Source organism: Poeciliopsis prolifica, unplaced genomic scaffold (genome assembly GCF_027474105.1).
Source record: "Poeciliopsis prolifica strain line A6 unplaced genomic scaffold, Auburn_PproV2 SCAFFOLD001, whole genome shotgun sequence".
Taxonomy (NCBI): Eukaryota; Metazoa; Chordata; class Actinopteri; order Cyprinodontiformes; family Poeciliidae; genus Poeciliopsis; species Poeciliopsis prolifica.
The window spans coordinates 2020905-2048847 of NW_026562376.1; the positions used below are offsets into that span (position 1 = coordinate 2020905).

Genomic DNA, 27943 nt, shown 5'->3' on the forward strand with positions numbered 1-27943 from the left:
CATAAACACTTGAAGTGTATCACTATGTCTCAGCTTGAGCTTCACAGATGAAAAAATGAACTAATAAAGTTTCTAAACAGGAATCTAATCAGTGCTTCTGCAATGCATATGGATTATGTTTCCACAGTCACTTCAAGCAGCATTTTTCACTCTCACACACACAGACATGTTAAAACATATTATTTGTTTCTCCCTTCACAAGGACTTTGGATTGACTTCTATTCATTTCTGCACCCAAACCGTGACTTTTAGCCTGAACTGAGACATTACTGGTACACATATAACTAGAAATTAACCTAACACAAATTCAATCCTTGATCTTATCCATAAACAGCAACCTTAAGGAGGCTAAAATAAAAAACACAAACACATTTATTTAATGATTTAAGAAACAAGGACTGAAAACCGAAAGCAAAATGGAAGCCGGTTTCCTGCTCTTCACTAAAGCTGGTAGTTCATCTAGATTTGAAACAATAATCTTCAGTACAATAAGATTTTATCCTATTAAACCTCCCAGATACAAGTTTTATCCACTATAGCACCAGAATTTATTGCAACTACAGAATGAGAACTGCCAGTCCTGATGACTGGAGCCTTTCTGTGGATTCTCAGGGTGATAACATTTAGAGTTCAGAGCCACAGTTACAGAAAAACAACACAATTATTAATCACAGCAACAACAATCAATGTGCAGCAGGTTGCAGCTCAGTTTGTGTTTTCATTTCTCAGCAGGATGACAGTCTGCAGTGAGTTTAGTCGTTTTAAGCCATTCTGAAGCTAACTGTGGTGATGCATCTTCCTGGAACACCAAATGCAGGTGCAGTGTGTCAGCGTCAGCAATCCGTGCCCTCCAGGTGCGAAACGACTACCTGTCTGGAGCAGGAGGGCAGGGGAGTGGCGGGGGGGCTCTGGGTGCGGGCCAGGTGCCATCGCTCCATAAAAAAACGAGACGGTTTTTTCTTTGGCTCAAGAGGGAGAGAGGACAGTTTTTATGGGTTTAGTTTACATGAAAGAAAATTGATTTAACTTACAATCTAAACTGCTAAATAGTCCCAAAAAGAGTTTTTTAGCCTCTCTTCACCCGTTTCCTTCTACAACGTTCTATGAATTTCCTCCATAGATGATCTTTGCAAAGATGCTCACTACATCCTTTTTCTGTCATCAATAAGCATCAGATATTTTCTGTGAGAAATGTTTTTAAGAAATGAATCTGAGTCGTCATACACAGAAAACTCTTATCATTATAAATGATTTTAGGCTTTTCTCCCTTTAAAATATGATGATTTATGTTCTTTAAGAACTGGACTTCTGCTAAGTTAAAGCTAGCCATAGTGTAACTTGTATTCTGATTCTCTCCTATAATCACTTGATTACAAGCTTAAAATAGCAGAGAACGAGGGATCGTCATCGTTTGCTATTTTCAGCTGTTTATGTTAAAGGGGGGATTCACCTGCGGCCCGACTCGCTTGCTTTCCAACTGAAATTCAAGTTGTTCGGCTCTTTCCTGAATACTAAGCACATATATGGGCATCTGCTCAGAGTCCAGAGGCCTCACTGGCTCCTGCAGAAAAGCAATTGATTTAGTTACCAAGGGGAACTGCAGGAATAAAGCACCAAGAATCAAACTTCTCAATCAATCAGCCCAGCTTGTGGGGCAAACTGAGCCTTTCATTCATGCAGTAATTTAAAGCAGAGCGTTTACATGATGCGAAAGGATTCGCTGCACTTAGTCGGCAAATATGGCACAAACATGTCTTACAAAACCACAGACTTCACTTTAAATAAACTCAGAATGTGAAAAATTAAGGTAAAACTTCAATTATGGCTATATTTTCAAGAAAAACTTTTTATTTTTCAGCACTGCAGAGGGTGAGCCTCGGTCTGACCTTTCTGGAAGCTTCAGGGGAGGACAGAGGTGACACTGGGTTCGGACTCAGGCCTCGGGTCAAGTACCACTGCTCTAAAAAGAAACGGGACGGCTTTTTCTTAGGCTTCCGGGAGGCAGAGGAAGGTTGAAAGGGGAAATTAGATGTTCAGACTCAGCAGAAACGTTTTGATCTGTGCAACAAATGAGCCCAAAGGTAGAAGAAAGTCCATGCATGCCGAGCACCTTTGGTGGTTTATCAGCTTTGCCCTTAAACTTGGAGATGAGGCGGTCGGCCCGCTCCTGAATGCCAGGAATGTGAATGGGAGGGGGGTCAACTGTGAGTGACTGCTTCCCTTCCTGTTGAAGGAGTTCTGGTGAGACTTCATGGTTGACTCTGACGGGTTTTTAACATCTTATGAACATATAGAGACGCAGTACTGTACCCTGTGTGTCAGAGGCCTTTCATAGTATTCAAGCTCCTCTTGCTCTGGGGGGAAATTCTTGAAAACAGAAACGAGTAGAGAAGGGTTTCGAAAAGCAATTCTCCCCATTTTTATAGACAACCTGATCTCTCCACAAAGTTAACGTGACACTGACGGGAAAACATGGCGAGCAGCTGGACTAAAGGGAAGCTAGAGGAAGGTCTGCTGAGGATTTATAGCTAGAGAGGCAGACAGACAGAAACAAACAGCAGACTTTATGTCACCTCTGAGTGAAGAGAGAGCGAGGAAGTGGAGGAGGAGGAAGGGAGCAGAATGGTTTTCTTTGGGCAGCTCCGAGAGCCCGAGCTGGACGTTTGATCTGCAGCACTTCTGGCCTTGAAAAGTGAGGGACAGGAACAGCAAGTTCAGGAGAGGAAGAATAAAACGATAAGATGTGCAAAAGTAAATAACTGAACAAAACAAGTCATAATAAACCAAATGTTTATTACAGTGTTAAATGCAGCAGAGCTTCTAAACCAGTCGTGGGGAGAATCGACAATTTGCATAAGAAAACAACTGTAGTGAGCTTTTAGTTGGGCTGCAACAATTACAACCAAGACTAATTAACACCAATAAAAAGCAACCACACACAAACACACACACACACACCCACACACACTTAAAATCTACTAGTGAGACCAAAGCAGTGTCAAGTTTTCAGCTCTGATAACATCTGCTAAAATTTCACATAACTAATTCAATGCGACTACAATCAGACATTTGTCTGAATGGTTTATGACTCCAAGTCATGACGGACCTCTAAACAATCAATCAGCATCTTCCCGCCGCTTGACAACCGCCACAGTTTGTTGCTTAATATCACTCTTATTCAGTTGATTTCACAGTAAAAATGGTCATAGGGTGCTGCATGATGAGCTGCACAAACAGACAAGGATGCAAACTAAACATGTAATTTATTGACAACCCATTGATGAGGAAAGATACGACGGCCATGGAGAGCAGCTGAAGAGCTGGAGGATCTCTGAGTATTAGTGGATTTGCAGCAAACACTTTTCTACAAAGTAAGAATATTAACATTCATATACTTCATACATAAGTACGATTAGCAAGATTAAATAAAATATTATGGCAAAGGCATCTACTCATTAGTAGAAGAAGCAAGGCTGTCCTGGGAGAAACAACCGGAGAAAACAATCGGTCCTGCACTTCCAATACATCTTGGCGCCTCAACGTGAATAAAAAGAGTCAATATTGGAAGTCATAACTGGCTAAAATCGGTATCGGCAGAGCAGAGCATCACTTGTCATCGATCGCAAAACAGTATTTTTTAGGCAACTGCAGAATTGTTTATCCTTGAAACCTAAATGTGCACATTCTGCATCTTTCTCTACAAAAGCTGTGATCTATGATGTATCGTCTTAGGATGTGAGGAGTTTCTAAGGGCTGGAGAACTACGGCGCTAACTAACCATACCTGATCCCCTCTGCTGGGTAGCGTCTGACATTTGACCATTTCTTTGTAGCGAATGCTCAGCTTCTCCTGCTGTTGGGTGCGTCTCTGAACCAGAACAGAACAAGCACGGAAGAGATAGCACGACAGACACAACGTACTCTCAACAAGCACAACGCAGCACAGCTTCCTCACTGCTGGTTAATCAGATCTGCATCTACCTTTCTCCATGCAGGGACAGGAGCCAGGCGCACTGGCTCGCTCACAGGGTTTGGTGGAGGGCAAAGGGGCAAAAGGTGGTCCAGGTTGGGCAGAGAGTCCCCCTTTAATGGTCAGGCAAACATGGCAGAGGCCAGAATGAGAGACAGAACAATCATGCAAGGCGTCATGGAACGGTCCACAGAGAGGAGGCGAGGAGAGGCCAGGGAGAAAACAGAAAGAAAAAAAAAAGAGTCACAGAGGAGAAAAGAAAGAGTTTATGATGATGATGTCAACATATCAGGGAGCAGATGAAGCTTTGATATGTTGCAGAAGGAATGTCATGCAGGAGACCAATCTAAATAAAAAGAGAAAAAACACATAGGAAATCTGTTTTGTCCATCATTTGTAAATGATCAAAAAGGTTGTTGTTTTTTTTTGGCAAAAATTTTAACTCGTTACTTCAATTCATTCTCAACAGAAGAAAAACCTTTTCCTTAAAACCAACCTGAAAAGAGCCTTGTTTTTTTTTTAAGATTAGGTCAAAGAAGCAACCTTTCCACACAGAGTTCAGATACAACAGTAATAAGCTGCAAAGCATGGAGATTGCATGGTTTAATTTAATCCCATAATGTGGGATTAAATTTCCAACCTCACCCAGGTTTTACATGCACTTACAATAATAATGCCGGGATTTTAACACGGTTAAATTCTACTGATCTGATGAGATACTGGAAAAGACTATTACTGTGTTTAAGTTATGCTAAAACATAACTAACATAAGTTAGCCTATCAATGCAGCTATGAAAGCCTAAAATAACATCTCAGTGCTAAAGACGTAGCAGCTAACAGTAACGTCAGTGCTAAAGATGTAGCAGCTAACAGTAACGTCAGTGCTAAAGACGTAGCAGCTAACGGTAACGTCAGTGCTAAAGATGTAGCAGCTAACGGTAACGTCAGTGCTAAAGACGTAGCAGCTAACGGTAACGTCAGTGCTAAAGATGTAGCAGCTAACGGTAACGTCAGTGCTAAAGATGTAGCAGCTAACGGTAACGTCAGTGCTAAAGATGTAGCAGCTAACGATAACGTCAGTGCTAAAGACGTAGCAGCTAACGGTAACGTCAGTGCTAAAGATGTAGCAGCTAACGGTAACGTCAGTGCTAAAGATGTAGCAGCTAACGGTAACGTCAGTGCTAAAGATGTAGCAGCTAACGGTAACGTCAGTGCTAAAGATGTAGCAGCTAACGGTAACGTCAGTGCTAAAGATGTAGCAGCTAACGGTAACGTCAGTGCTAAAGATGTAGCAGCTAACGGTAACGTCAGTGCTAAAGATGTAGCAGCTAACGGTAACGTCAGTGCTAAAGACGTAGCAGCTAACGGTAAATCCAGATTTCTAAAGAATATCAATGAATGATCAGGAGTCACTGCAACACTGGAAAGCTGAATGAATATAAAAACACATTGCTCTAATCTGATGGTTGAATAATCTGAAGAACAGATTAAAAACAATATATATCATCATTTTTATGTGTCTATTTATTCAATAATTTAGCACTGAAATGGGTTTTTGAATTGAGAATATTGGCTATATTGTCAGAGTCTGGTGTTCAACGAGAATTTGATTAATTAATTAAATGCTGCAATTATTTTGATTAAAAATGTTAATCGAGTCCCGCCACTAAGTCTGATATAAAATATTGACTATTTGTCGAGCGTTTTGTTTATAGAGCCTCATTTAGGAACATCTCTCATCTTCTTTTCTTCCTATTTACGCCCATTGGACGCTTTAACGGGGCTGCGGTGTTTTCACATTATGTTGTGATGTGCAAAAGCCTCCAAGCAGAAGCAGTTTCATACATCTTCTCATGCAGTTTTTCCCAATTTAATCCACTCCATGTTTCCGTAGGAAACCCAGGAACTGACACGTCTCCTTTTCAGAAACGTAACCATCCCATAGTTCCTCAGATTACACATCAGCAGCCGCCAAACCAAAGCACTGTGAATCAGACGGTGCATTCAGGTCCAGTCAGGACAGCGAAGTTGCCCACATGACCCAGAAACAATCATCTGCTTGACCGGTAGCGTTCTGGACTTCAGCTCTTTAATACCGTGGTCTACTGCACAGCCGAGTCAAACAGAAGATTCTGTCACATCAAACCCGATGTGACCGTGTCCCGCCTGCAGCTGCAGGAATATTGAAACAGATCCTGCATGTTTCCTGCGTACCTGTCGTTTGAGGCCTGAAGGCTGAGCTGGGGTGTTCTCTTCGAACTTGGCCAGCAGCTGCGTGGCCATCACCTTCACTTTGTTGTGGTTTCCTGCAGCAGCACAGTCCATTTTTCTGTCTGACAAGACAGCAGGGACAGACGGCCGTTCTTCCCGACAGGACCTGGAAACGTCCTCCTTTGGGGAAACAACATAATCCAGATTTGGTCAAGTGAGAATAATTGGTTCATTCCAGATGGATGGACTTCTGAACTAACGATCACAAACTTCTCTGTCAGACTCACATCTTCAGACTGACTGGTTTTCCTTCTTTTGCCCAAACCGTCCACATCCTTTTCCTTTTTATCCTGTTTACAAAACGCTAGGTGTTATTTTGACCTGAAGCATGAGCTTAAAGAGGAAGAGTTGAAAAAGGGAGCTGAAGGTGTTGCAGTTTAGTTTTTTTTAGTGAATTTTACCTTGGGGTTTCTCTTTCTGGAAATAGCGATGCTCTGACCCAGCTTGCTGAGGAAGGAGATAGGAGACTTTGTGCTGGAAATCAGCGCAGCTTTCTCTTCTGGACTCAAGTTGTGATTATCTAAACAGATTCAGAGGCATAAAAGTAGATCACATCAGAAATGAAGCCGAACACTTAAAAATTCAAGCAATTTTCACACATTTTAAGATATATAACTTTTCCACCAGTACACTTTGGAGATAAAAACAATACAAGTGGACAAAAATAGATCATTTAATTCTATGATGTTTATCACTGTTATTAATGATGTTTTGTGATATTATTCTATAGCAGAAACAAGAAACTAAAATATAACAAGATAATATGCTTTGAAACGTCTCACTCTGTACACCCAATTAATCTGAGAACAAATCACCGATTTAACAAAAAGTAACCCAATTTCATACAAACCAAATCATTCACAAACACAAGGGCCACTGTGTTGTACCGCCACTCACCTCCAGGTGGCACTGTGTCCCTAAACATCTCATAGAACTGGCTGAGGTACATGACCATAGAGAGCTTGTCTGGCTCCACCACTGAGGACATCTCCTTGCCGGTCATGCACGGCGAAATGCCAAACTCCTTCTCTGCCACGTCGAACGCCAGCTGATTGTTCCTCTCATGGTTCTCCTCATCCAGACAGTCAAAGTCTCTGAAAACCCGCAACAAGGAGGCAGAGTCAACGTTGAATTGTGCATAAACAGCAAAAATCAACATGGCCTTAATAGTTCAAAAATATAAATACCAATAAAAATATGTTTTCTGTTGCTGGTGTTTGGCTAAAACATCTTCAGTGAGAAGCTGAGAAATGGATTAATGATGAATGTTTGTGATTCACTTCTTTCCTCCAAAACATCAATTGGCTAAGTTTGTTTTTTATTGCATAAAGTCCTTATTATATCCTTATTATATACACATTTAAAAATAAATAGCTTAAATATTCAGGATGTTTTAAAAATAAAACATTAATATCACTGTCATGAGTATAATCGTTTTTTAATGTTGTTATTTAAATCTGAAAAATAAAAATGAATAAAAAATCATTTTAGGTGACAAAAAGATCTCAGAAAAATCCAAATTATGAAAGAAATTTAATCCATTTCAGTGATATTATCTAAAAGGCAGATGTGAAGCTGCTCAGCGGGACTCTCAGTTCTTTGAAACCGGTTCCTTTTGTTTTCAAACCCACATAGTCCTGCTTTTAAGCCATTTCACCTCACCGCTTCAATAAATGAGAAAAAAAAAGAGGATCTCTTTGTTCTTGTGACTCGAACGTTGAGGCGAAACAGTAAATGCTGTGGGCTGTAAACACAAAACAAGCAGCTCAAGCTTCCAGAGAACTGAAGGATCCTGCAGTTCTCAATGTTTTTACCAGATGATCTCATGACTTGCAACCAGATTTGAAAGCAAAGTTTGGCTTCTCCAACCTAGCAGACCCCCTAACGTCTCATGTGGACGAGGTGCCAGGGAGTCTGGAATAATACAACCACTGACGACGCAGCATTTCTGCACTGCTAACTGCTGTATACTTTGTGGAAAAGCCTCACTGTAAATGTCATCATACTTCAGCCTGAAATACTCTTAACATGCATCATTGATACATCTCAGCTCCAACATGAAGTCCATTTAAAACCATAAACATCCAAACATCACATCAGGGACAGAGTGAGACCTCCCTCTGAACCCTCTTTACATCCATCTTATACATGAGAAGGCATGAGCGCGGTTCTGTTGGACCTCCGCTCATTACTCTGTTCCTCCCATCATCCGGCCAATCAGACGCAGCCGGGCATTACTCTGTAAAGGTCAGGTAGGACATAGCCACTAATAGCTTCTAATGTTAATTGCAGCGTAACCTCCAGAGGGTAGTAAACCCCATTAGACACAGCGGATGGAAACTGCGCTGTTTATGGTGTGTGTGATGGTGAGCAAAGTGTTTATGCTCTATAGGCTACAGAGGAAGGTTTGGTTGGAGGAAGACTCCAGTAACAAACCCGGTGGGACTTCGTTAACCATCAGTTTGAAACCAAAATCCCTGCTGGGTGATTAAAACCGTTTACAAACACCATCACTGCAGGCTGAGCACCAGGCTAACCACCGGAAGACATACTTGGCAGTGTTTGCAACAGGAATAGCAGAACCAGCAGAGTGAGTGTTAAGCAGCTGACTGCAGGCTCCATCAGAGCAGAAAGCCAAACTACTTAACATACGACACAGAACAGAACTGCAAAAGGCATAATACTACTCCTCAAATGATCTACGGAAATAGATAGCAGTTTATTAGCCTTTATGCTAAAGGGGCACACAGTGCCATTTGATAGCATAACCACACAACTATATTAACTTCAGTTATTACAAATTTAACTATCTATAAAATACATATAAAATATGACAGGTGCAGCTCAGAGGCGGGGCTGCAGCTCTGAGGAGGAGCTGCAGCTCAGAGGAGGAGCTGCAGCTAAGAGGAGGAGCTGCAGCTCTGAGGAGGAGCTGCAGCTCAGAGGCGGGGCTGCAGCTCAGAGGAGGAGCTGCAGCTCAGAGGAGGAGCTGCAGCTAAGAGGCGGGGCTGCAGCTCCTCCTCTGAGCTGCAGGTCAGAGGAGGAGCTGCAGCTCAGAGGAGGAGCTGCAGCTCAGAGGAGGAGCTGCAGCTCTGAGGAGGAGCTGCAGCTCTGAGGCGGGGCTGCAGCTCAGAGGAGGAGCTGCAGCTCAGAGGAGGAGCTGCAGCTAAGAGGCGGGGCTGCAGCTAAGAGGCGGGGCTGCAGCTCCTCCTCTGAGCTGCAGGTCAGAGGAGGAGCTGCAGCTCAGAGGAGGAGCTGCAGCTCTCAGGTGGGGCTCGGTCCAACCAGGCGGCTTGCACAGCTGCATGGTTGCTACGGAGATTAAAGGATTTCTTAAATATGCATTAAGAAATCAAAGCAACACTACAGGTATGTTTTGATGAGAAAATAACATTATAATATGATGTCAAACTCAAAAAGGTCAATTGCACATAATGCTGTCCCTTTAAAAAACTGGAAGTTTTTCAAATATGCATTTCACTGTACTCAAAAATAATTGGGAACATATTTTGCTACTTTGGACAGACCAGTAACTCCAAATAATAATGCTTTGGCCATATAGCATTATTTATTCACTCCTCAGCAACCTGGCAGAAGAAAAACAAATCTACCATCTTTCTTTGTCACTCTGCAGGTTCTGACTCCAGCTACTCACATGAGATCGGGTCTGTATCGGTGAATGAGGGCGCAGAGCGCCAAGCCGCTCTTCCACGACATGGTGAGATCCGTCACGCTGACGTTCCTGTATCCTTCTGTCTGCCTCTGGCACCAGTTCAGCAGCTTACTGGACCGAGCAATGGATTCTGGGAAGAAAAGACCAAATGATAATTAAATAAAATGCTGGAGATAAAGTAGTGGATCTGAAGGATTAAAAATAAAAAGAAATGCGATCAGCATACCGGGCAGAAAATCACACAAATACTGTCGTCCGTGATCCTAAAGGTAGCGTTAGTATCGATCTCAAGAAACTCAATATTACTGATTTAAGGGGAAATGGATGCAAACAAGAAGTTAGAGGTTGCAGATTTAAGAGGGAATCTTTAAAACAAGCTGCTGAATAAATCCAGGAAGATGGCAGCATATCCGGCCGGGTTAGTGAGTCATGAAAGGAAACGTTTGCAACTCGTGAACAAAGTTCTCACATTCCACCATTACCTTCACATTTCTTTCTTTATGAATACAAAGTAGGGAGGGTTTAAAACTGTCAAAACTATTAGAAAACTTGAGGAACACCATGCATTCAGACTTTTTGTTACCTTGAAACTGTTTGTCAAGCAGGTAATTGTCTGGAGTGAAAATACAGTCACTCATTATTTCATTTAAACAAAGTGATGTCTCTCTTCAACACATTGCAGATCCACTGCTAATGCTCAGCTAATTAACTCCAGGAATGAAAATGGAAAGAGAAATAATACAAACCATTCCGGACTAACTTCGGCGTCGACGAGTTGATCACATTCTCAATTTCAATTCGGATTTCCCTTTCTTCTCCCGTGTCAAAGAGATGTCGCACCTGCAGCACAAACACTGTTACTGCATGTCAGACTGATGTCATTACAAAATGAAGTGGAGCTTTTCTCATTTTGTCACATGACAACCGCAAAATTTAAAGGGCAACAAAATCCCAAATCATTTTTCTCTTGCAGATGAACGGTCGAGATTAGTTCTTTAATGTGGTTTCTATGTTTCTGTGCACACTGCCATATTTTCAATATTATTTCAATCTCAGCGCCCTCTATTGGTCGAACAGTGTCTACTGCAGTTGAATTTTCCTATTGGTCACAACGGCCTAATTTGGTTGATATCTACATCACAGTTCGGGGATGAAACCATCTCATTCAGACACACGCCCCCTGGTGGTGTGTCAGAAGTTTATCAAGTGCAGAGAACATAAGATTCGTGCACAATGGAGATTTGTTGCTCTCAATGTTTTCAATCTATTTTGATCTTTTTTTTTTAAATTGCTCAAGGAAATTATGCTGAAGATGATGGATAGATTTCATTTTTGATATAAAATTTTAAAAATTCTCATCTGCTTTGTTTTTGACTTTTGCATAAAATGCCAATAAAGTACATATCATTTTATGGTTGTAACAGAACAAAATGTGATAAATTTCTAGGAGCTGCTACTGTAGGTCATCATGAGAAATGTTTTTCAGAGCTGATTTTCTGCCTGAATGGAAAAACCCAAATTATCCCTGCGGTTTGTGAACAGTCAGACTCACCTGACTGGGCCTGAGGAAGTTGAGGCTGATGTTGGGGTAACGTGTGGTCGGATCCACGCTGTACTGACTGAAGTTCTTACTGACATTTTCCGGTGTTGTCTGAGGCAGAAGTCGGTATATGCTCTCCCTAAAAAACAGAGCAACACAGTGAGCTATCCTTCCCTGGACTGGACCAGCTCATCCAGTCCATTAACAAACCATTAAAGCAAAGCAAAGAGACATGCTGCATGACTGGGGAGCCACATTCAGGCCATATGAGAGCTTCTTATCCCATTAGTACTCAGAGAGGTGGGTCTGAAGCTTTAAATCGCAAGCGGGTACAGTTCCTAGTAAAGCACTTAGAGATAAAAGCGTGTATCTGAAGAGGCGGATTAGGAATGTGGATCTGTGTGTAAATCTGAACACAAGAACAATGTGAATCTTGGCACATGTGTACGAGTGTTTCCACATTCGCACCTCTCAGCCAGAACCTCCAGAGGAGTTTTTCCCTGCGCCCAGCTCTTCACCATCCAGCCGGAGTCCATGGCTGCCAGGAAACCGCGCGCAATGCCGGTGCCCATGGGCCAGAACGGCTGCAGAGAAAAGCACATTCATTTACCTAATATGGTCACACCGCAGGAGAGGGAATTAAAACTGTCCTACAGGATTTCACAATTGATTTTCAGGTTTTCTTCCAATCAAATCACTGATTTTTTTACAAAGTTAGGCAAGAAATTTTCTGTGATGTTTTGTCCTCATCAAATATCTTTCAAATCTCTGAAAAGAGATTCTAAGAAAAAAGACTTTAAAAATGACCAGACAGATTGTCAGAAATATTTTGCACTCATGTATGATGCGAAATGTGACTTTTTGCAATTGGCCATTTAAGAATCAATTACTGCCACCTACAGGTGGTAGTTAGCAAACCTAATGTGTTTGACTATTTTTGAAGAAAATTTACAATAAAGTTAGAATTTAACAGCAACATGAAAAAATACAGGAATCTGTTGATTTTACATGAATTGGAAAACTGGAGTAATTCAAAGATATTAATTTTATTTATTGTTATTTATGTTAATAAATTTCTAAAACAGTTCAATGATGTTACATTTGATCAGAATTGTAATTGAACAATTACAAACGATATCGGTCCAATAGAAGACAATCGGTCTTCACCTCCAGAAGGCTATCGCCCACTAGCGCCACCAGCAGCTTGTGGCCGTTGCGCTGGCGGACAATGGCGGCGTTCTCCGACGCGTACATGCATGTGAAGTCGAACATGGCGACATCGGGCTGGCCGTAGTGGTTGATGGCGAAGTCCAGGGTGGGCAGCTGGTGGTTGGTGGAGAAATCTGCAGCTTCACGCGCGTAAGACAGCAAGGCAGCCTGGTCTACGTTAGCCCTGGACAGGAGCAGCTCAGTGTCTGCATAGTCCTGCAGGACATCAACAGAGACAGAACGGGGAGACTTAACAACAGCAATCAGAGGGGTAATGATTCAGACGCCATGTTTCCATCAGACTCATGCGAATTTTGAGCAAACATTTAAAAGGTTGCAACTAAGAAAATGCAAATTAGACGTGTTTACATCTTTTGGTTTGGAGCAAATTAACAAAGTCTCAAAAAGTGTAATATTCTTCTACTTCCTGCAGTAAATAGGAAGTAGAGGCTGCAAAATAGCATACAGTACACACTGCAGAAAAGAGCAGAGAGAGAGCTGGATTTTCGGATTTTGAAATGTAACTAAATGTTGTGCCTAGCAGCAGCAGGGAGGCTTCACGACTTCAGAACTTATCCAGCTAACATGCTGCTTTAGTTCTCCATCTCCTTTTATGAGCATTAGATTAAAAGGGGGTAGAAATCACAACAATATGCAATGAAGTTTGGGAAAAAATGTGAAATATTCTGAATGTGTGAAAACTTTTCCAGGTAACAGTGCAGAATCAACCTTTTCATAACTCAGGTAATAATTCAGAGCTCCAAAAATCCTGACTCAGCCATCCAAAACTGAACCAACCGTAAGGAACTCTTCCATAACACACACAGCAACGTTATGTGTTCACATGAAGGAGGGCATTTAAAGGGTCTTTCCTGTTTCCTGAGGAAAGTGCCCAGAGAAAGGAAGCCACCGTCTACAGTCAGCGAGCTGCTGAACGCTGTTGGCTCGGTTCGGCCATTAGACCAACGCTTGGCGAAGTCACACAAAGAAGAAAAAAAGACAAAATAATGAAAGAGAGCCACAGGAGAGACATTCTTCTGACTGGGACTGTTTCTGCGTGTTCGCAGCTTTTGCATTGGGTAAAGAGGAACCGAAAGAGACGCCAGCGCTTTGATCACTCACATGCAGAATGACTCCTTTCTCCAGCAGGCTCTGTTTTTTGGCAGTCATCACAAAGTAATGTGTGTCATCCTTGTAGTACACAATGTTTTCCAGGTCAATACCTAAAAAGACAAAAAGAAAAAAGATGGATTGTCAGAAACAGAACACAATTCTTCTCCCTGCTGCCAAGGCTGCCAGTCCTGTCGTCATTTCAGGACCGGAGCAGCAATTATGGGATTCAGAGCGCCAAGGACATTGTCTAGTCAGCAATAAAATGGCAGCAAGGCTGGCAACTCAAACAAAACCTAAAATTATTCAAACTATTATAACATTTATATCTATATCTTTTTTTGCATGTGCTGCTTCCATAAAGAAGTGATTTATAAAATGAACACCTATATCACCCGGCTCTGTAATCATACACTCAAGTGCAAAAACATTTTTTCAGAAATGGTGCGTTTCCATGAAGCAAATTTAGTTTCTTAATTGCAGTTTGCACAATTTATGGTCCATAGAGACACAGATTTAGATTTTTGTCACTAGAAAAAAAAAAAGCTACAAGTATTCATCTGCTTGATGTAGATCGTAATTTCAGTTTGTTCAGATTGAATACTAATAAACTGAATAAAAATTAAATGTTATAGAAACTGACGGGTAAAATTAGATTATCACAGAATTTCTTTGTTTGTCAAAATGACAGACGATAAAAAAGTCTTTTACATGTGGATCTGGTTTCTGCTAAATTACAGTGGAGCTGTATTACAGAATTACAGAAACCGGCAAGATTTATTCCTCCAACTTTCACTCCAAACTTTGGATTCAAGCGAAACTAAGCAGCTGCCCGTCGGTCACCTGTTGCCTCCCGGAGATCTTGAAAGAACTTCTGATTGAAGATGAAGGCCACGCCGCTGATCTCCTCCACTTTTGCCTCCGCCGTTGTGTTTCTGTTGATGAAGTTGGCGGTGATGGCGATGGCGAGCTTCCCACGGAACTCCTTCCTTCGAAATCCTGCAGGAACAGGAGTGGATCGGTTCAGCGGCTAACTGACCCGAACGGTTACATTTCAGAAGGAAAACATACCACCAGCTAGAGCAACTCACAAACAATATCTGCTTTCAGAACGCTTAAATGTTACCAGATGTTCTGTTTCTGGACAATGTAAACAGTTCCCAGCTTTTCATGGCGTATGCATGTATTTTACTGTAAGTGGATAGCTCAAGCGGAAGACCTGGGTTCTTTTTATGGAGTCAATACTCGGTAGAGGCTCAGCACTCAGACAGGAAACAAACAGACATCTGAACCGTTCCTGTTCTCTTGTTCCAGGACAGCAAACATGCCGTGAAGTTTAATGTAGCAGCTCAACACAAACAAACATGTAGATGTGCACAAGCGCTCACGAGGAGCAGAGTGAGGTCAGCTGTCCATCTGCAGCTGTAAACCAGTGACATCATAATCACTACGAGTCGGAGAGGGAACAACAAACAGCTCTGTTTGCTGTGTTTACTTGAAGGGGACATATCAGGCAAAATCCAGTTATTTAACGCTTTTGATATGCTCTTTGTATACTCTGAGTCTCCAGAAGTACAAAAAGGTTGAATTTAGAGTTCTGGTGCTGCATTGATATCATTGTATTCAGTTTGGGTCATATCTTCAGTCTGTTCAGGTCTCTCTATTCTCTGTCAGCAGTTGCTGCAGAACCTCTAGATGAGGTGTTTATGATAATCACCATTTTTATCATCCAAGTTAAAGGATGCAGAAGGTACTAACAGACAAGCCAAACTGTTCGTTTGTTGGGGAGTTCATTCCACCTACTGCTGCTTTGTGACATTATATTAGGAAGGTTTTTAAAATGGCTCATCTTCCAGACATCAAGAAAATTACTTCTTGCCAAAAAACAGCTGGGTGTTTTTTAAATGCTTGGGCTGTTTTTAGAAGCAGTATAAACCCAAATGGAAGTGCAAAAATGTGAAGAATGTGAAATTTGAATAATAGGTCCCTTTAGTGGAAGACAAAGTGCATTACTAATGCTTTTCCTCCAGTCTGTGCATGCAGACTTGCCTGGTAGTGTGTTCCTCCTGCCATCTGCTCCAATGATGACATCGAACTCCAACTCGCTGACAGGGTGTGTCCTGGGGTGGACCTCAGCCCTCCAGCCTATCCCTGAGAACAAACAGTGTGTGTAATCAGATTGAAATGCATCTGCAGCGCCAGGCTTACAGCAACCCAGAGATATATGCTTGATGAAACCGATACACAGCAGCAGTCTGAGTCTTACTCTCGCTCTCCTGGTCTTCAGGCGGCTCGATAAGTCCCTTGAACTCTACGTTGACATGGATCTCAATCCCCAGCAGGAGGGCCATTTTGAGCAGCATTAGCTGAAGCTGACGAATACCTAAAACCCGCAGAGAGAAAAAACAGTGTGGATTAATCCCTCTATGCACCAGGTGTCTTCATGCATGGCTCTGAGGGAAACCAGAGCCGGAGTATCAAATGCACTCACTGATATGATCAATAGCACCAGCGCAGAACTTCCCGTAGAACTTCTTGGCCCCGAGGCCCCTGAGGTCGTGGATGGTGAAGGGCCAAAGATGCAGTACGTTGTTTCTGGAGAAGGCGTCCCTCTTCTCCAGGAGCACCACTCTGGCCCCCAGGAAAGCCAGCTCGATGGCTGTCCGTAAGCCACATGGCCCCGCACCGATGATCAGACACTGAGGAGACGGAGCAGATTTACAGAGACGTCTGTGATCAACGGGCGACACGCCATCCTTCAGCATGCCCCAAATCCACCTGGCTCCAGAAATAAATAGGGCTTATGGTGATACACTTTACACAGATTGGCTGTTAATTTTTCAATTTAGTGATAAATGCTACTGGTTAAGCAAAATGGCAAAAAGAAACAATAAAATTTAGACAAACATTAAAAAAACTTGCAGGAAATTTGTAGCAAATGTTCAACCTGCTGTCAGTTACAACATTTAACAGACTGAAAACATTGAGCCGCTCATCAGCTTAAATCACACAGAATGTCAAATACATTTCATATAAAGTCAAGTAAAATCGAAACATTCAAAGTCAAATGTAGATTTCATTCAAATACACAATCCAAAGTAATAGCTAGCTTTTTAATGAGCAAACCATTCTGATTGGTTGCCTTGACCAAGCAGAGTTTTACTGTAGACGGCAGTAGGACCACATTGAGGAGGCAGGGAAGCTTCAATATCCATCTCATGTTATAATGTCATGACATGGTGAAAATTTCAATATATATGTAAAAAATAAAACTTAAAGTTATCGCCATCATTAATCCCTGCAAAAAGCTGCTCCACCAGCCTGAAATGTTTAGTTATTTTGCAGGTTATTTGCTCAGCTGTCTGACTGTAATGCTCATACTGCTGATTGCTGTCAGTTGAATTTTGCTTTAACTGCTCCAGGTGTCTCTTGTATTCAGTGCAGCGAGGCTCAATAACTCACCCTTCTCCCCCAGATGCTTTTGTTTAAGTGTCATATTAAATTAGTTGTGTTGATGCATCTTGATGTGCTCACACCACATTTCTATCGCATCTGCTGCAAGATGCAAACAACACATCATTCTGTAACTGAAGGTATTAATTCAGAGAGACAGAAGACTGAAGATTAGAAATAAATTATAAACAGGGGGCAAATAATGCCTTAATAAATGGATCAAAGCTTATTATTTCAATGCAAGAACAAAAACAAAAAAGATAAAATAAAAAACTTCTGCATGGCAATGTTCTCTTCATCTTTTCCAGTATAATTGCTGGTGATTTATTAAAGGTGACCTTTCACACTTCCCTGAACAGATTAGGATAGGCCCAGGCGCTGCGCAAAACAGGTTCACTACATTTTGTCACAAAATCCTTTTTAATGAGATTTTAGTCTGCTCAGTCCTGCCTATTTTCAGCTGTTTTAGGGCCTTTGTCATTTTGAATTCAAATAGGCTGTTGGTCACGTCCCCTAACTCAACAATTATCCTCACATGGGAAAATGAGTGCAAACAGATGCACAAATATACAACTGCACATCTTTGAGAAGCAGAAGACGAGCCTCCTGCACAACCAATAAGAATGCAGCAAGTTGCTTCTGGTGGTAAGTAAACAACTTACCAGCCTTGTCTTTTCCAGCAGTCATTGTACAGCTGATCAGAGCTCAGCTCAGGACTTAACATTTGGAAGGTTTTTCAAACAAACATTAATCTATTGCCAAAACCCAGTTAGTTTTCTTTTTTTTTTTTTTTTACTAAAGCGCTTGAGTTGTTTTTAGAAACAGTTTAAACCCAACTGCAAGTAGAAAAACATACAATGTTTAAATTTTCATCCCTTTAACATAAGCTAATGTGAAATATGACAAATAAAACATGATTGCATGAAACTGTCTTCTCATCCAAAGCACGTTGCCCCGTCTCTGTGATCTGATTGGTAAACATTATGAGACTCTGCCTCAGGAACGTCCTGTGCAGCTTTGCAGGAACGATCACGTTTCCGGAGGTTCAGGCTCACCTTTGTGTTGGCACAGGCACGTCCCTTCTTGTACTCTTTCTGGCAGGCCCTCTTGTCTAACTTCACCCAGAGAGCCTTCGCCTTCCAGTAGTTAAGTTTGGACTTGAGCTTGTGATAGAAGATCCTGTGCTCACTGGGCTTCACCTCCAGGTGCTCACACAACTCCTGGAAGGCCTTCAGGGTCCCTTTACATGTCGTCGCCTGGACAAAGTTGTCGAACAGGACATGAGACCGGTTGGCCCCATCTCCTCCGGTTGCACCGACACCTCCATCCCCCATGGTCCAGACCCGCAGGGGGCCGTGAGGGCTCTTCAGCCCCACCTGAGGCAGGGGCCCAGGCCCAGCTGTGAACCAGCTTCCCTCTGGTGGAGGGCTTTAACTCCCAGCCCCCAGCATCTTCATTCTGAAAGACACACAGAGAAGAAAGACAGGGTTAAAAAAAGAGCTAAGAAAAGTTGGGTTTGTAGCAACCAGTTGCTTCATATTTTAGAGTAACAGAGTTTTCTGTGTAGTACCCAGAATGCATCACTGCAGAACTACAGAAAATGGTTTAAACCTTCCTGATGCAGAAGTTAGCAAAACTCAACTATAAAACTGAAACCATGTTCCAAAGAATGACTTTCTGAGCGCAAAGAAATTTAAGATGACGTTCTGAAATAAAGGTTTTGTAAACGACACCTGGTGTCTGTAGATTTAGCGCATTAGCACTAGCTTCTGCCAGATAAGGTAAAGTCATTTAGCATTAGCAAAGTTAATGTTAACAATTAGCACTTTAGTGTTAGATCATATTTAGTTATCATGTCCACCATTACTTACTAAAACTATTACTTTACTTAGCTATGGTTAGGATTAGGGTTTCAAACATTTTCAATACCTTTCAGCCATCAAATTTGTGTTTCAACCATTATCATTTTAGCAGCATCCTAAACCGTGCAAAGAGTTTAGATTTAATGTTTTTTCAGTATATATAGCATTAAATTTGTATTCATGAAGTGGAAAAGATCAATTTACAAGAAAACTTTACAAGTTCAGCAATGAACTTGAAAATTAGATGTTAGACACTGATGCTACAGGAAGCTAAACAGCAAGTACATAGACCAGTCAAAATGACTAAAACAGAATTTAAACACCAAATTTTCAGCTCAACAACCAAAACAAACACATCCAAGAAGCAAAAGGCTGAAAACTTCATTTAGAGTGTTCTTTCCCATCGGAAGCATTTAAACGTGCAACAACATGCTGCAGTTAATTCTCATGTTTTAACTTTTTATTCCTCACGGGGACAAGATCATTCATGTTCTCTGGCTTTGCTGATACATCTGGAACGTCTCGTTGGATTTTCCGACTGAGTATCTGACAGGAAAAATGCTTCAATACAGTATTTAAATGTCAGCATTTAAATGTCAGCTTTACTCCACAGTTATACCAGAACAAAAGAGGAACAACAATGCAGAGAGAATGAAGGAAGACAAAACAGCAGCAGCAGATCCAGTGATGACTGAAACCACGTCATCTGTACTTAAAACCAGCAGCAGCTCCGCTTTGCATTCAGTCCCTCAGGGAAGAAATGTAGAAACTCGCCCGGCTTGTTTGAAGTTCATAATGGTTTTAAAAAATGTCTCGTTTTACCACAACTGTGATGTGAGATCATCAAAACAAAAAAAGAAAAACAAGAAGAGTAATACTGATTAAAACGAACATAACTTTGGATAAAAAAAATCCATAATGTCTGCTCATTTTTAAAAAAAAGATGGTTCAAAGAGTTGAAAATTTATGCAACTCTCTAGTTAGGATGTAAAAATCAGTCGAGAAACTTAAAAAACAAAACCACTGATGATACAAAATTATTAAATTATTTCTACAGGAAAATTCACTGACTCATAAACTGGAAACAAACTTCAGATTTCAACCTAATTTAAAGTCATCAAAATACTCTGAAAATGCTGAGGTAATTCATGAACACAGTCGAAGTCCTGGCTACAAATGGTGAGAAAAAGAAGGCGGGTTCAGAGGTCAGATGAGTACGGTGGTCAGAGGACGAGAATTAAACTATATGCACTAAGGTTCAACTTGATGCTTCGTTTGTTTGTTTGTTGTTTAAAATCCTTTTATTAGTGCATTTTTTTAAAAACAGAAACAGGTTTCCAATAGGGGAGGAGGAAGCAAAACTGACCTAAACTTTTACACACCATCAAGTCCAAAAACCAAAGATCTTAAATCAACTCTAAAATATCTAACAGTGAATTAGATATTATGAAAATATCTAATTTATAGACAACGTAGGTTCATCAGGAAGCAGCCATTACAAAATAACTGATGGGCTTCCCTCCCTCTGTTTATTTCTCTTCGTTGATTTTATTTTAGGGTTTCTCTGTCCGGTCACCTTAGAGCATTTTATTTGTCTCCAGGAGTTTAATGTCTGTCTGTCTATTCTTAATCACCATAAAGCTCTTTGTGTTAGACTGGACTGCACAAACAGACTCTATAAAAACGTTGTATTGATAAATCTGAAGATGCAGAGAGCGGAAATGCTTTTGAATGACTTGGGTGAGCTGGTTGCTCATTCAGAGCCCCTGAAGAAACTGAAGATGCTTCTCAGGCAGGTTGTAATGACAGGCTGCCGAGTCAGACAGTAACGACAACAAAGGTGACCTATAATTTGAAAAATAAAAGCCTCCGGTGATCGGAGCACACTTACAACAGGAGAGGAGCGTCAAGCTTTTCTGTCCTGAAAAAACGCCAGATTTTCCTCTGTAAACGGCAGAATTTCACACATCCCAATGATTCTCCCCGGAATTACACACATCCATGTCATCCTTCACACACAGCAGCAGCCTCTTCCTCTGTATGCAAACACACACACAGAGAGAGAGAGAGAGAGAGAGAGAGAGAATGCCTCTAGTTTTGTTGGCTGAATTACATCATCCACAGACCTAAAAATAGATCTGGAGATTAGGCCACCAGGCTGCACGTTTCACATAGTCGCTTCTGAGTCACAAGTTGCACAAACCAGACATTCAACAGATATTCTATGCAGATATTAACATACAAATATATTTCCAGATGACTGCATTTTGACCTGATCTGATCTTTTACTTTTGAGGGGTGTTCATATTTTTTCTTCTATTTCAGTTTTCTGCTGTTTCTTTCGTTCCCTTGATTCTAATGTGAGCTGCAAACCTAAAACGTTTGAGATGAAATAACAAGATGCTACATTAAGTTATATAAAAAAATGATTTTACAGCAGAAATTTAATTCATCATTTCCATTGTTATATTAATGTCCTGAACAGGTCAAATTTTGACTCTTCTTAGAAGAACTGAGTAACTGGGACAGTAATAAGGGATGAACCAATATAATAATTACCAATAATGATATCCAAAATCAATACCAGTTTATATATGATGGACTGACACCAGTATTCTAGAAGGTGACCAACATGATACCGATGCATGATACATTGTGCATCTGTAGTAATGACGTCAACTTTGACCTCAGTTTCTGTCTCTGACTCTCAGGAAGAAGTGACTTAGACAGAATATTCCCACACTGTTAAACTTAAAACCAAATGATCAGTTAACATGGGTTAGCATCGTTTTTGGCTCTGATCCTGCTAGTTAATGAGCACCTTAAGAACCCACTCATCATGGCAGAGGCTGAGAATTACGGTAGCACCATAACACCAATTACAGAGCAATGTACCAACAGGTGTGGCCTCCTCTTGGACAGCAGGTAGGCTGTAAAAACATCAGAGTCTTAATAACTCTCACTTCCTGTGGCTGGCGGGTCATTTTGTGTGGCTCAGTTAAATTTTGATTAATAGACATCAAAAATGTCTATTAATCATGTAAAAAAAATAACATTTCTGTAATTTTCTCCACTGTTAATTCCACAAGAATATCAATAAAAATCAGCACATTTGAAAATATGACTAAATAAAATTATTGTGTGCAGCTTAGTGATATAAAGAACCAGGATTTGATTGAGAACCAGAGAAAGAACTAAAACATGGAGGACACTCTGGTCTCTGCAGGACTCACTTTGGACACCAGACTTTCAGCAGTTGTGTCTCTTGACTTGAAGCTGAGTGCAAACATTTGGCAGAAATGAAGTTAGCTTCTGGCAGAAGCGTATCTGGACCATCTGGCCTTTGAATCACTGCAGCTCACAGCTGAACACTTCAAAAACTGAGGCAGACTCCCTCCAATCAGCCTGGAAGCCTGCAGCTCTGTGGCCTCCACTGTCCGAGTCGTTTCAAAAACTGACACATTAATGCTCAGCACTCTGAAAACATGTTTTCAGTCACACGAATCAGCTCATTTGGTTGTTCTGGGAACTGAAGCTCAGAAAGTGCAAGAAGCATCCGGTACATGTGTTATATGTTTCCATCTTTCTGTTTGACGAATATGAATGAAACATGGAAAGCTAAGCTTAAGTCTTTTTTCAAAGGTGAATATCTGAGGCTATATTTGGATAATGTCCTGATCTTTAAAAGATGCACCATGCAGTTTTCATTGGGGTGCATCAATTTATTGGCCAGCTGGTTTATCGGAAACGATTTCCTTCATTTTGGGGAATCGGTGATCGGACGATTTTTACATGTGTCGTCAATCTTATCCACCAATCTTATCTAACCTGTCAAAGGTCTAACAATCAACCACTGTCCTTTTTTGCTCTTGGGTGAGAAAGGTTTGACTGACAGCCAATGCAGGTCGAAGCCAGTTTCTTCACATTGGATTGTGTTGTTTCATAACATAGATACGGTTATTTTAATACATAAAAGTAAAACGGAGAATTTAATTTCTATCTAAAATGCATTGAAGTAGAAAAACTAAGCAAATGCAACTGGATTCTCAGCGTCTCCAATAAAATCCTGTGTTTGCATTTGGGATCTTCAAACTCCTGCTGACCTTCTTAAAATATACCTCATATAAAAGGCTAACATCATTGCAGGGGGAGACGGGGTCCAAGATCAATACTGGATCATTTCTACTTACTTCTGCTGCCAAGACAATCCGGTCCAACCCAAAAGAAACAGGTCCTGACTCGGACCGGGCCTCGTTTCATCTCCAAGTCTAACGAGCTGCATCAAGCCCCTGCTGAGCATGACGGCGTATTGAACATGGACCAGCCTCCTGAAGACAGGCCCCACAGGGACAAGCATCCAGATGACAAAGAGCCTTTCTATTGAAATTCTTCTCATTTAAAGCTTCAACTCCACTCACTTGAATGTCAATCCTGATGAACAGGCTTCCTGCCAGAACTTGCAGCAGCTAATTCACATTAGAAACTTTCTAAAACGTCTCTTCTTCTACATCTATCACATGCAATGCTGCCATGAACACTGAATCCCAACAGAATGGCTGGAGGAATGAACCCTCTACAACACAGCACTACATAAAAGCCTTTGGTTATATTTATATTTGGTTATCTGACATTTATTTGAATTTTTCTATGCTTTGGTTCCATTCATCAGAGAGAAAATGATTTGTAAACTAAGATTATAAAGCAACACAAACAAGTCTCCAAGTATTAGTCATGGATGAGGTAAAGTGAAAAGAGAGACAAAGAGAAAATGGTTCATTGACCTGCTCAACTGATATATTTCTGCTTTGTGTTAATTTAATGAAAAGATTTATCCAAGTGCAACTTTCCTCCACACATGTTGACCATCTCCACTTGACCTGGCCAGGTCTCCACAAACCTTTCATCTGAATGAACGTGAATACATGGCACTTTGATTTGGTGAGTTGATTTCTTTTGCTAATTTAGAAGCTCAAAAAGTTTTAAAGTAGAAACATCATTTATGAGTTCTGTGTAAAAACATTAACAAAGTGACAGGCAGCAAATAGATTCAAAGATAGAAAATAAAAAGATAATGATAAAAACAATAAAATACTGTACAGCAAAAGCAAAATTCCAAGATAAATAGCATGTAGTTTGTTTATAACTTCATGCTCCAGTTAGGAGGAATGTGCAGCTGAGTTGGTTAAATAAAAATGCCATAATAATTGAGGTTTACTTGAAACATTGACGAAATAATACTGAAATTACACTCAAGGCAATTCCAGGTGATAACCCGAAAAGATTTAAATGAGAAAATATCAGGGTAAAAATAACACACCCAGTCCTGACACAGCAGATCATGTGAATGCCACGTACTTCATCTCAGTACATATACATTATCTAAAACCAGGCGCCGCTTCAAAGACATGACAACGCCATAAAATCCCCTCCAGTTCCTCGAGGTTCGACTGGAAGACAGAAAACCTCATCAGTCAGCTGCATGTTAGACACACAAAGCCTCACCCTTTACTACAGTACAACTAATGACTGCATCAACACACACTTGCTTTAACAACACTAAAGGTTTGGGATTAAACCTTTAGCAACAAGGCAATTCAAAGAGCTTTATAACACTCTGCTGTTTATTTTTTTATTGAATTAAATGAGCTATTAAATATGTGGCTACGGGTCAACATTGCAGTTGTGATAACCTACCAGAGCTCATGACTGTTCACAAACATGATAAGAAAACAGTATGAGTTAGTTTTATTAATATCTTGATTTAAAAAGGAATACTCATAGATAAATTAAGTAAAAATTCATTTAGGTATATCAGATTTCCATAGCGTTTACATAAATGAAACATTCTGGGACATTTTCTTTTCAGATTTGTCATATGAAACAATTTTAGGATCCAATATAATCTGATAAGGTCAAAGTGCATGCAGGCTGCTTTGCAAAGCCTTGATGGGACATGCAACAGCAAACCATCACCAGGTCTAATCCTGTGACATGAACACTTGCTCCCTCTAATCTGAGAATGGGCGCGGCTGGGAGCAGATCTGATGGTAAACAAGTAGCGTGTGTGGAGACAAGTGAAGCAAGCGCTTTTCTTTTTTCTGCTTTACTGACCTTTTAACCAAGGTTTAAAAATTCACCTCATCTGGCTACTTACAGCCCGTTAAACAACTGCAGGAATCAGGAAGGCCAGGGTGACAAACTGACCCAACTGACCCGACTCTGACAGGAACTAAATATTTATGGCATTTTCAAGAAAGAAAAAAAAAAAAAACACTGTTTATGCTTTTATTTTACCCTGATATATCTGAACTTCTAAAAATTGAAATAAAATCGCATTTATCTTCAGCTGGCGTTACTTGTAGAGCTCCAAATGTCTCAATCGTCCCTCAAAGAAGAGACCTTCAAGCAGGAAACTGGACCTGTTCTGCATCGCCGGGCGTTAATCTGGAGCGGGTCTTAAATCTGACGCTGAGCCTCAGAGGAAGGTGGTCACAGAGCAGTTTATGAATAAATATCAGTCCTGTACACGCAGCACAGATCGATTAGTGGCAGAAACAAACCATTTTCTGCTTAATTGGCCTTGACCAGAGAGCGGCTGGACAATCAGTCAGTGAACGCACCACACCAGGGAAGGCAAGTTTATTTGCATGACACAAGAGAATTCAAAGAGTTTTACATGATGAAAACAAAGCAAAAGAAACATTGCAGTAACAAAATAGAGGAAAGGGAAACAAAAGTTGGATGACAGACCAGAAATAATGATGTTAGTGTTATGAGTCGTCAGTCTGTCCAAGTACTGCAGGAATCAGTGAGCTCAAAAAATTGGTTTTTAGCCTCGAGTTTGTGAAAGTCAGAGTATCTGCAGTTTCCCCAATGTTTGTCCCAGATTACAGGATAAAAACTGAATGCTGCTTCTCCATGTTTGATTCTGGGAATGCAGAGCAGACCAGAACCAGAACCAGAACCAGGCCAGAGACAACAGGTCTTTCATGTATTTTGATGCAATCAGTGATTTATACACACAGATGAGTTTCTCTAGATCCTGCTGGGACATTAGTCCTTTAATCCCAGAAATGTTATTCAGGTGACAAAAGGCAGACTTTGTAACTGTCTTTATGTGTCTCTGGAAGCTCAATCGCTACACCCAGATTTCAGTCTGATCTCCAGTTTCTATCTGCAATAACTGAAACGGACTCTTTCAGATCCAGAAATAACTTCAGTTTTATTTCTGTTCAGCTGGAGAAAGTTATGGCACCTCTCACAGAACTCACACAGCAGATGAACCATCACCTCTGCTCAGAAAACAAACAGGTCAAAGGTTGACAAACAGGTCCAGAGATCTGATTAAAGGACATCTGATCTCCTTTAATCTGATGTCACAAAGGACGAGTCAGCTGAAAAACCTGCGGCATACCACAGATTTTATTTCTATCTAAACATTTAAAGAATCAAGTAATATATTAAAATATGTCACATATCAGTAGTGTGTAAAAAGCAAGTGGGATCTTCTTTGCTTGACTTTGTTGAATCTTCTTCCTGGTTGAGCCCAGTGAGAAGCAGAGGGAGGCCGGCCGGCCGGCAGTCAGTGTGAGAACAGGAAGGTAACCCAACACTCATACAGGCCTGCAAAACATGCTGATAAGATTTACTGAAGAACGAATGAAAGTAGATTCCTCCTAAACTATGCTTTAATCCCTCTCACTTATTACAAGATGGAGGCGGGAGTCAAATCAGACCCGACAGGTGGAGTACAGATCGTGTTTAAACACTTGATGAAAACTTGCTTGGCTTGAATTCATGTTTCAGTAAATAAATAGAAAGGATGTGCTGGAGAGGTCCGGTTACCAGGAAGCTAGAGTCTCAGGGTGATCCCTGTATTTTACTGCAATATTTAGATGGGGATTGTTTCCATTAGTAATGTAACATGTACTTTATTGTTACTACAGCTAGAAGCATAATGTTGGTTCTTTAGATTTGCTACAACATAAAGAACAAACCAGATAAACTTTTTTGACTTAAAGAAAACGTTTTGATGATCATTATTTACGATGAGAGCGATCATTTATGACCGCACTACCAAACCTGCTTTGATGAGAATCCCAGGTAGTCGCAGTGAGAGATCGCAGGGATCTGATAGCGGTAATTCAGACTTCAGCCCAATATTAAAACAGAAAGAAAAACTCTCCAGAGAGTTTGGTTTTGACATTTTTTTCTGGAAAAGAACCATAAGTGGGCTTGTTTCTCCATCAGGGCTGCCAGAGAAGAATTTGTGACTTGTTCACATCGGCAGATAACGAGGACTTTAAGCTCCTCCAAAGACAAACGCACAGAATGTGAAATATGATGTGCTCTTCGGGGAGAAAAGGCCCGGCTTGCTTTGGCTCAGCACCGGCAGAACCTGCCTGAAAAGCACAGGATGTTTTAAACGGGCATGAAATGAGGACAAATTGGTTTCAACAGACTCTAAAACTAATGCTGCTGCTGCAGCTGCTGCTAGGTACAACCTGGCTGCTCAGAGCAGCACAGCTCATGCAGTGATGAGACGTTTGGTTGTTGTGTGGACATCTAAACAAGTTTGACTGATTGTATTTATGCATACAATTACTGTGCATACATGAATATAAATCAAAATTATTTTATTAGTTTGGTCTTCATTTATTCTTTGAAGTGCAACTGTGTTTAAGAAGCATTATCTGATTTATTGCAAAAGAGACTGTATGAATTTTAAACACTTTATTTAAAGGATTTTTGTCCAAAAATAAGAACAGAAAAAGAAGAACGGCCGGTAATCACAAATCTTTTCAGATTTCAACATTTATTTTATCGTTATTGCAATAAATAAGACAATATACCTAT

General features: G+C 40.8%; 1 protein-coding gene across 33 annotated transcripts in view; it reads right to left on the reverse strand.

Moving 5' to 3' along the window:
• The window catches only part of mical3a (microtubule associated monooxygenase, calponin and LIM domain containing 3a), an 85728-nt gene that overhangs the window by 32818 nt on the left and 24967 nt on the right, over positions 1-27943 (reverse strand). For 20 of the 33 annotated variants that reach the window (XM_055035239.1, XM_055035004.1, XM_055035021.1 and 17 more), the window contains exons 2-25: positions 18281-18683; positions 16264-16471; positions 16039-16155; positions 15822-15923; positions 14616-14771; positions 13785-13885; positions 12621-12878; positions 11922-12037; positions 11466-11592; positions 10660-10753; positions 10497-10526; positions 9896-10043; positions 7138-7334; positions 6642-6760; positions 6468-6530; positions 6184-6360; positions 3981-4082; positions 3784-3867; positions 2574-2684; positions 2311-2367; positions 2111-2224; positions 1887-1991; positions 1451-1561; positions 870-965 (exon numbers count right to left, since the gene is read on the reverse strand). In XM_055035239.1, coding sequence (XP_054891214.1) covers positions 870-965; positions 1451-1561; positions 1887-1991; positions 2111-2224; positions 2311-2367; positions 2574-2684; positions 3784-3867; positions 3981-4082; positions 6184-6360; positions 6468-6530; positions 6642-6760; positions 7138-7334; positions 9896-10043; positions 10497-10526; positions 10660-10753; positions 11466-11592; positions 11922-12037; positions 12621-12878; positions 13785-13885; positions 14616-14771; positions 15822-15923; positions 16039-16155; positions 16264-16471; positions 18281-18559 — 3072 coding nt within the window. In that variant the 5' untranslated portion in view covers positions 18560-18683. Of the gene's footprint in view, positions 1-869; positions 966-1450; positions 1562-1886; positions 1992-2110; positions 2225-2310; positions 2368-2573; positions 2685-3783; positions 3868-3980; positions 4083-4102; positions 4316-6183; positions 6361-6467; positions 6531-6641; positions 6761-7137; positions 7335-9895; positions 10044-10496; positions 10527-10659; positions 10754-11465; positions 11593-11921; positions 12038-12620; positions 12879-13784; positions 13886-14615; positions 14772-15821; positions 15924-16038; positions 16156-16263; positions 16472-18280; positions 18684-27943 lie in introns of those variants that run through there. The other 13 variants (XM_055035257.1, XM_055035267.1, XM_055035221.1 and 10 more) reach the window with 9 other exon arrangements.